General features: G+C 40.7%; 1 protein-coding gene across 1 annotated transcript; it reads right to left on the bottom strand.

Moving 5' to 3' along the window:
- Positions 1-3,435: 3,435 nt before the first annotated feature.
- On the bottom strand, positions 3,436-9,663 carry LOC146073316 (uncharacterized). Its single transcript, XM_083180494.1, has 3 exons — positions 9,577-9,663; positions 8,297-8,774; positions 3,436-3,503 (listed from the first exon to the last, which is right to left on the bottom strand). Exons 1-3 carry the CDS (start codon positions 9,661-9,663, stop codon positions 3,436-3,438), a joined length of 633 nt encoding a protein of 210 aa, XP_083036620.1.
- Positions 9,664-10,148: the final 485 nt, after the last annotated feature.

Raw genomic sequence — 10,148 nt, 5'->3', positions numbered from 1 at the left:
CAAATAATATCAAAAATTGAAGATCGGCAGTCCCCGATTGAGGCACAAGTAAAAGAACTAAAAAGTGCAGTTGTAGGGCTGCAGAACCAGTTGTCAGAAATGGAAGGGCTGGCACGCCGCAATAATATTAGAATTGTGGGGGTCCCAGAAAAAAACAGAGGGAGCTGTCCCTAAACGGTGGCTAGAAAACTGGATAATCAGTATCAGTATATTAAAACTACCATCCCCTCCACAAAGTCCTCTGCCACCCTGCATCCCCCCTCCCACCATGTTTTCTCCGCCACCTTCATCCCTCCTCCCACCCTGCTTCCTCCGCCACCTTCCTCCCTCCTCTCACCCTGTTTCCTCCACCACCTTTGTTCCCTTCTCCTCCCCAGCGTCTATTCTGCAGCCTGAGGGGCAGGGGACATAGCCATCAGCTTAGAGAGCCACTTGCCGCACTCCCTTGTGTGTTGTATATTAGTGTAATAGGCAGTGGTGTAACTATAAATTTGGCGTCACCCCACCAGAAATTTCATCCGCCCCCCTTAAAATAAAACCTGCCGCCCTCCTCCAACCCCTAACCCCACTGCTTACTCTTCTGCTCACCTCTGCCGGGACCCGCCGATATTCTTGTCTGTGGTCCCAGCTCTCCTTCTGGCAGGCTTCTGTTAATGAAAATGAGCCTCACAAAGTGGCTGCCCCTAACAGCAGACTATTTTTAAAGATGATAGAGGAGGCTTCCGCCTCCTCTAGCATCCACAAAAAGTGTGTGCTGTAAGAAGGAGGATTTTGTGAGGGTAATTTTCATTTGCAGGAGCTTGCCAGGAGGAGAGCTGGGACTGCAGACAAGAGCCAAGTAGATTTGTGGGTCCCGTTGGCAGCAGAGGTAAGGTTGGTCCCAGGCGCTGGCACCAGTGCAATGCAGATAGCCCGGCAGACTCCCGGTGCCCACACTTACTCAGCACCTCCCGGACTGTGGGGTCTGTGGGGCTATTGTTATGCCACTGGTATTAGGGGTCAATAGTAGCTGTATACTAGTGTATTAGGGGTCAATTGTAGCAGCTCCCCTTATGTCAGGAGAGCAACATAAATATATTTATAAATAAAATGTCTGCTCTGCACAATATCTATGTCTCTTCTGCATGGATCCCCAGCTTCCATTCACTATTATATGACTGTCATCGGGCTGCTTCTATCCTATAGAATGCCATTCCCCGCACAATAAGACTCTCCACTTGCCTCCAAAGTTTCAAGCATTCCCTGAAAACTCTAAAGAAAAAGGAAACCACCAGTGTAACTATAGCTGCTGTATCGGGAGGGTGTAAGGCTCCCAAAAGGTACAAAAGTAGAATATATGGAATATGATACAGCGCTCGGGTATTACTGAATTGATTACAATATTAAAACACAATTAATAAACAATACATTGCATATGAGAATTCTCAAAGATATAAAAATGGAAAAATGATGATAAAAATATTTTAAAAGGATTTTCCGCTAGCACCCTGGTGTTGATTTGGACACTCAATACTCATTTGGCCCCAATATTGAATGCTAGCGGAAAATCCTTTTTAAATATTTTTATCATCATTTTTCCATTTTTATATCTTTGAGAATTCTCATATGCAATGTATCGTTTATTAATTGTGTTTTAATATTGTAATAAATTCAGTAATACCCGAGCGCTGTTACATATTCCATATTCTCTACTTTTGAACCTTTTGGGAGCCTTACACCCTCCCGATACAGCAGCTATAGTTACACTGGTGGTTTCCTTTTTCTATAATCTTTTTTGCTGTGTATCCAACCCCAGTTGTAACTATGAGTGGTTTTTCTGAACGAATGCACAGAAGGAAAATGTATTTTTCCCAATGGGAAGATAACGGTAGTAGAGAAACTACAAATACAACCAATGAACCTGACATGTTTCGGGATTTATACCAATTAGAGGATCTCCTTCGGGAGGAATCAAAGAATTGGTTGGATAGTGTAAACTTACAACACTATGTAGACAAAAGGATGATACCACGAGGTTTAAGACTCATAAAACCTTCCATCTTTCAGGAAAACTCAGACTTCCAGAAAGACTGGGATAAACTCCTAGATGATTGTTCCACCAATATGCTGAAACTAATTATTAAATATAGAACCATGAGAACTAACCAATTAGAAAAAGAAATAGAGGTAATTAAAACTAAACTGGAGGTGTTCTCCAGCCGCAAAGATTATAAAGAAAAAGACATGCTGATAAATGAACGAATAGAGAAATATGAGAGAGGACTTTTAGAGACAAAACAGAAAAAATTTAGGAGGGATTTGGACGACTATCAGAATGATGCAGTCCGAACATATAAAAACATGAATAAAACCAGAACTGACATTAGACACCCAAGATCAAGGTCCAGACACCAATATAGTCATAACAAAAGGACACAAGAACCCAGGAGAAATTTTTCAAGGGATAACCAGGTGTATTTTCAAAATAGACAAGAACACCAACAAAGAGATTATGCAGCTCCCCGTGATAGTCACCATCCCAGAGGGGAAGGAGCGAGACCCAAAGATAGACAGTATCGTAATAGAAGGGGGAGCAATAGATCACCCCAACGGGATTTTCAGATGGACCGTCCCCGCCCCAATCATTGGGAAAACCCACACGCCCTGCAATACACAGGAACCCCAAAAAGACAAAGGGAAAAAAGCCAAGAGGCTCTAGAGGAGGGATACACTCAAAGAAAAACCACCAGAATGAATTAACCAATAAATCAGATAATACAAAACCAAACCCAACCAATAATAGCCATAAAAATGTGTTCAATATTTCATCCAGAACACTAGACACAAATGAACAATCCTTACTTGCCAAAGGCCTAAAATATGTACCCTCATTTGGATTCAGTATTGAATCCCGGCGGTCGGGATCCCGGCGTACAGAATCCCGACGCCGGAATCCCGACAGCCGAAATGCCGACAAGGGGGGGACGTGGATCGCCCCCCCTTGTGGGCTCGCTGCGCTCGCCACACAGCGGGCCCGGTACCTCGCTACGCTCGGCACACTAATTGACACCCCAGGAGGGAGAATGTGTCGGCATTTCGTCGGTCGGGATTCCGGCGGCGGGATTCTGAACGCCGGTATCCCGACCGCCGGGATATTAACTGCATCCCCCTCAGATGACCCAACGAATTGTTTGTGGAGCTAAATCGATTCATACGCACCCTGTGTAGAAAGAGATATTTTGCCAATAAAAATATCACAGAACAAGTAGATCCCAGCCATCCCATTGTACTAGATCCTTCAGATGATCCAGCCTTAATAGCCTTACAAGAACTTGCAATGGAAAGCGAACAAATTACACCTCAGTATAAAAAGATCTATGATACTACATCTGAGATCTTCAAACGAAGATCGGAATTTTTTCCACTATCAGCTAAGAGTGCAGTTGTGGAAACATTCTACAAGGTTACTTTCGAAGACTTTAGGGAACGATGTAAACAGAAACATAGCAGAACTTCCAACCTATCTAGAGCAGAAAAAAGAGCACTAAAATTGTTGACAAAAGACACATCTATAATAATCAAGGAGGCAGACAAAGGGGGGGGGGGGTCTGGTTGTCCAGGACAGAGAGGAGTATCTACGAGAAGCTTACAATCAACTGAATGACTGTACTTTTTATAAAACACTAAAATCTGATCCCACTCCTTCTTTCTTGGTTGAGTTTAAGAACCTAATTGATGACGCTCTAACCAAGAATATAATTTCTAAAGAAACATGGCAATTTTTGTTCACCCCCCATCCCATCACGCCCACATATTATCACCTTCCTAAAATTCACAAATCACTCACTTTACCTCCTGGTTGCCCTATTATTTCTGGGATTGGTTCACTTACCACTAATCTATGACATTATGTGGATTTTTATTTACAACCTCTTGTTCCTGGGCTTAGGTCACATTTGAAGGACACAACCCATTTTCTTCAGAAAATTGAGGGCATCATTTGGAAGGACACACATGCCTTCATGACTCTAGATGTCAAATCTTTATACACCAATATACCACATAATTTGGGTATTGAACATCTCACCAATAAACTAAACAGAGATAGTGACCTGACACAGGAATAACAATCCTTCATTATCTCTTCTATATTCTTCATTCTCACACACAACAGTTTTTTGTTCTCCAATACACATTATCTTCAGGTGATGGGGACGGCCATGGGCACCAGGTTCGCGCCCAGCTATGCCAACCTATACATGGGTGAATTTGAAGATACCCATGTGTGGTGCGGCGGCTTCGGTGCAAATCTGGTGTTCTATGGTCGTTACATTGATGATCTATTTTTTATTTGGGATGGTGATCACCTTACGGCACAACACTTTGTCACCACACTCAATCACAATTCTTTTAATTTATTGTTCACTTCTCACTTTGATCCCATTCACATAGATTTTTTAGATATCTCCCTGCACATAGTAGATTCCAAAATTACCACAGCCAACTTCACCAAAACAGTCGACACACAGTCATATTTACATTTCAACAGCTCACATCATCAGTCCTGGAAGGTTAATATACCGAAGGGACAACTTATGAGAATACGTCACAATTGCTCTTCCTTAGAGACTTTTAATCTCCAAGCCTTGGACATGATTTCCTCTTTTAGGTCTAGAGGATACCCAGACCCCCTCCTACAGAAAGCCCTAAGAGAAGTGCAAACCATGGACAGGGAAGTGCTGTTGAAACATAACCCCAAAAAAACACACAATAAAGATTATGAGATGGCATTCATATGCAAATATAATAATGCACATGTACAAATCAAACGTATTATCAATAAAAATACAACAGCCTCAGACAGGACAGAATACTTAAGGATCTGATACCAACCAAACCTGTAGTTATATATAAAAATAATTGGTCCCTTAAATCTTATTTGGCCCCCAGACACCTGAAAAAAACTAAAGAATCCACCAATATTTCCAAAGTAAGCTCTTGGCTCCCACAAAGACCTCCGGGTTTTCACAAATGTGGGAAAAATCGATGCACAATGTGTCAATACACCACAAAAAAGACCACAAGTGTTAATGCAGAAGATGAACAAATAATGATTAAAATTTTTATTAACTGTGATACTAGTTATGTAATTTATCTTTTAACCTGTAGTTGCGTTTTGAGATACGTGGGACGCCCAACACGCGTCCTCTAAAAGTACGTTTTCTCGAACACCGCCGAAATATCCTTAAGGGCCTTATCTGTCACAGTGTCTCTAGACATTTCCTGCATTCACACGAAAAAAAACCTAAAGATCTTCAAATAATAGGTCTTGAACATTTCCCTCACTCCCTAAGAGGGGGTGACAGATATAAAACACTTTGCCGACAAGAAGTCTTCTGGACTTTCAAATTAAATTGCCTCCATCCGGAAGGACTCAATGAGGCATTAGAGCTTAACAGTGTTCTATAACGTCATACCCTTGGTATCCTCTGTTAAATATAACCCCTTTTTCTAATGTGAGAATATGTAAATATACATTTGGAATAAGAACACTCTCTTCATAATATATGAACATTTATACTACCCATTCCCTCCTTACCTTTTGCTCCCCTTTTCGGTAAGATATGCGTATATTATCAATGCCTTTGATATACTCTTAGATGTAACAGATTGAGTTTATAGAATCCATTTTTATATTTAGTATATATTTTCATAATAATTTTTCATAACAATAATTTTTCATATTACTTATAAGACTGCATCTCTTATATTAATATTAATATTAATATATCTCGAATAGACCTCTTTCTAATACTTTCTTTAGAAATTGATATGCCTAGTAAATTTATGTATTATTTATATTTGTATTTCCTCTTTTCTCTATTCATGTATGGCAAATCTCCTTTTCATATGAAGATCCACTATATGAAACAAACACTATGAATATTTAGTATGTATACATTGAATGCAATGCATGGGATTACATATACATACATTTAATCTGCCAACCATATGTAATGCTAACATCTGGTTCCGCCATCCAGACAGGTCATTTCCTGGATGATCACAATATAAATGTGATGGTACTTTAAATGTCTTGTTTCCAGCTAATAGCGTAACGTCACTTCCCCCTTCTTCTTAATAGATCTACAACATTGAAAGGCGGACTATGACCATTTCCGCCAGATCGGAATCCGGGCGCCACGTCACTTCCGCCCTTTGAGATACACGGATGCCCCAAACGGCGGACCACTACTATTTCCACCAGGGCAGTCACTGGGCGCGACGTCACTTCCACCCTCTTAGAGATATCTATGTACCAAACGGCGGATATCTATTACTTCTGCCCAGACACACTCAGGGCGTCACGTCACTTCCGCCCACACAGAGCCCTGAATTATAACTCCGTAATAGTGGACGGAGTGATTCGAAACATCCAGCTCTCAGCCTGCAGATCAGGCCAAGTTATACCATATGCACACATGCATCTGTTTGTCCCTCCATTAAATAGATGTCGTGACCCCGTGCTTTGTCTTTGAATCATGAATCTGTATTTCTGGATCACGTGACTCATGGAGGTCACGTGACCTCACTATTGTACAAATTTATTCATTCATGTCTTTACATTAATGTGATTTTCTACCATTTACACTGTCAATAACCATATAGAAACAAGTCCTTCTGTGCATTCATATCAAATTCATTGTTTTTTTCAATGTTTTTTATTTATTATGTGTTTCTATGGGATTTCCTATGAAGCCCTCCCACACCTGGGATCAGTCCCATAATCAATCTTAGGGCATATAAATGAGAACCATAGCAGCAACAAATCATTCCAGCTCCTGATGAAGGCGTGTGAACACGCTGAAACATGTTGAGCCATCACTCTTTGCTCTAGCACTCTATTGGAGAGCCATCCAGCTCACGCACAGCTCCATTTTTCAAACCGTGCAATTGCAGAGGACACCATACCCGGACCAGTCTTGCTGTATTCAACGCTTTGGATCTCCTGGAATCTGCAGCCATTTCATCTTGGTACCAGCCGTACCTTAAGGACTGCCACATTATTCCATCTATTGTGAGAGGTCCAGGAATCCATTACTGGGAAATCTCCGGGACTCTGAAAACCCATTCCTAATAAGGTTATCACCACGTAAGGTAATTATACACCCTGGTGTTGATTTGGACACTCGATACTCATTTGGCCCCAATATTGAATGCTAGCGGAAAATCCTTTTAAAATATTTTTATCATCATTTTTCCATTTTTATATCTTTGAGAATTGTCATATGCAATGTATTGTTTATTAATTGTGTTTTAATATTGTAATAAATTCAGTAATACCCGAGCGCTGTATCATATTCCATATATTCCCTGAAAACTCCCCTCTTCAGGCAAGCCTATCATATTTAAGTTCCATATGCAAAACCCTCTACTTATGTATTATATAGCTTCCCTTCTGGACCTACAAGCTATGCTATTACTGCTGCCTGTCCTTGTGTTTCCCTCCTATGTCCTTATAGATTGTAAGCTTGCAGCAGGGCCCTCTTACCTCCAAATCTGTCTGTTGTTACCCTGTTTGTTTATCTCATTACAATTGTAAAGTGCAACGGAATCTGCTGTGCTATATAAGAAACTGTAAATAAATACTATTGCAGGGATATTATTGGAGGGTTCATCCTACACAAAGTTTATTACAGTCACTGGTGAAGAGGATTAAATACAGATGTTTCTCCTCCCTGGTCTTTAACAAGACAGGTTGATATAATACAAATTGTTTCCTAAAATAAAATGTCCTCACATGTAATCATATCGAAGGGATTCAATTGTATTCTGCACAGCCAATCTCCCATCTAAAGTGATAGGAGATCAGGAGTCATAATTGAATGTTCTTTTATTATTATGCTAATTGCAGCCAAACAGAATGAATATAGCAATGTAACACAGATAACCCATCTGAAGTCATAAGCATGCTGTAAAAAGTGATATTTGATCGTCTCAGGTGGCTGAGAGTGGACGGTGCCATCAGATGTTTGTGCCCTAATACAACAACAATTGAATTTCTCTCTCAGGTGACCAGCCCTGAAAGCTGCCCCCCACAGACATTTGTATAATCCCCATTGCAGGGATACAAGGGAACATGAGGAACACGTGATACATTCAGGTCCTCAGAGCATTGTAAATGACTTCTGTCCAGTGTGACTCCTCTGATGTGTAGCTAGATCACGCTTACTTGTAAAACATTTGCTGCATTCAGAGCATTTAAATGGTCTCTCTCCAGTGTGACTCCTCTGATGTGTAACTAGATGATGCTTACTTGTAAAACACTTGCTGCATTCAGAGCAACTAAATGGTTTCTCTCCTGTGTGACTCCTCTGATGCGTAAGTAGACTAAGTTTACTGGTAAAACACTTGCTGCATTCTGAGCAACTAAATGGTTTCTCTCCCGTGTGACTCCTCTGATGTCTAACAAGATGTGACTTTACTGTAAAACACTTGCTACATTCAGAACATGTAAACGGTCTCTCTCCTGTGTGACTCCTCTGATGGATGAGAAGCTGTGATTTACATGTAAAGCATTTGTCACACTCAGAGCACAGATGTAAACTCTCTCCTGTGTGACTCCTCTGATGGATGAGAAGCTGTGATTTATATGTAAAGCATTTGTCACACTCAGAGCACAGATGTGGTCTCTCACCTGTGTGACTCCTCTGATGGATGCGAAGATGTGATTTACATATAAAGCATTTGTCACACTCAGAGCACAGATATGGTCTCTCTCCTGTGTGACTCCTCTGATGGATGCAAAGATGTGATTTACATGTAAAGCATTTGTCACACTCAGAGCACAGATATGGTTTCTCTCCTGTGTGACTCCTCTGATGGATGAGAAGCTGTGATTTACATGTAAAGCATTTGTCACACTCAGAGCACAGATGTGGTCTCTCTCCTGTGTGAATCCTCTGATGTCTGAGAAGCTGTGATTTATATGTAAAGCATTTGTCACACTCAGAGCACAGATGTGGTCTCTCTCCTGTCAGACTCATCATGTATTAGATGAGAAACAAATTAGCTGCAGAAGGTTTCTCCTATGTATAAAATGAAAGTAGCTTTAGTGAGCCCCCCAGATTCGCAGGAAGAAATGGTGTAGGTGGATTGATCTGACTGTTGTGTTGCTTTCCAAGGCGTCTTCCAAATGAGAATCCTCTTACTTATTTGTCCTGCAAGAAAAAAATATATATTTTAAAAGCTATACTATTGTAATTTTACTATCACTATAATAGGGTTACTTTATATATAAAACATAATGTATTTTTATATACCATTTTAAATATGACCATGTCATTTACAATTTTTATATATTTTTTAGCATAATCTGTTTATTGAAAAATTTTGGGTCGGAGTCCAGTAATGGGGAAATCTCATGAGAGGGATGCAGCAGCAGCAGGAGACTGGGAGTTCCGATCAGCGGCAGCCACCGGAGCGTGGGATGGCTGCTGCAGTGAAATTTGTAGTGGCATTTTAATATATGGCCCCCTAAGGATTTTACCCAATTACAAAACGGCCCTTGCCACAAAAAAGGTTCCCCATCATTACTATAAAGGATGAGGTATTATCTTCAACAATACTGGAGATGTATTCCATATGATAGATATCCCAGATAGCTGCCGATATTGCAGTCATAGAGGGAATAGTTTGTGATTTTCAGTGACAAGCTATTTTAATTTTGACTGCACTAATCGTATGCCAAATGAGCTTTTGAGTTGGTTTCGGGATGTCTGGTATGCTTTGAGGTAGTAAGAAAAACAAGAGGAAAACCGGGACATCTATCTCCCTTATGCGCAATATAAAGCTTTCCAGAGACAAGTTATTCTAGAACATTCCCAGAAAATATAGAGCCGAATGCCTCTCAATCCGCAAACTCTCCAGCAAGAGTTGGATGCATTTGGGAAAATGCGAGATATCCTCACAGGGGTCATATACCAACGGACATATAATCTGAAAGTATTTTCTCTATATCAAATTGCGGAGGATGCTGAGACTAAATTCTGTTTTAGTTGATCCCATGTATCAGGGTCAAGTTGGACCCCGAGGTCCTTCTCCCAAGCCAATTTGTGTGAAATGCAGGTAGGGTCACCATGTTTGAGCAAAATGTGCTAAAGACCTTT

The sequence above is a fragment of the Crinia signifera genome, chromosome 4, assembly GCF_055691185.1.
Source record: "Crinia signifera chromosome 4, ASM5569118v1, whole genome shotgun sequence".
Lineage (NCBI taxonomy): Eukaryota > Metazoa > Chordata > Amphibia > Anura > Myobatrachidae > Crinia > Crinia signifera.
This window is presented reverse-complemented; position numbering and strand designations above follow the sequence as displayed.

Bases quoted from the DNA above. Each gene is read 5' to 3' on its own strand.
- LOC146073316 (XM_083180494.1), bottom strand. From the start codon at position 9,663: ATGACTGCAATATCGGCAGCTATCTGGGATATCTATCATATGGAATAC. The intron at 8,775-9,576 runs GTAATGATGGGG...TGCATCCATCAG, and splicing joins ATAATACCTCATCCTTTATA to AGGAGTCACACAGGAGAGAG. The intron at 3,504-8,296 runs GTAAGCATCATC...TTTCTGCTCTAG, and splicing joins ATGCAGCAAGTGTTTTACAA to ATAGGTTGGAAGTTCTGCTA.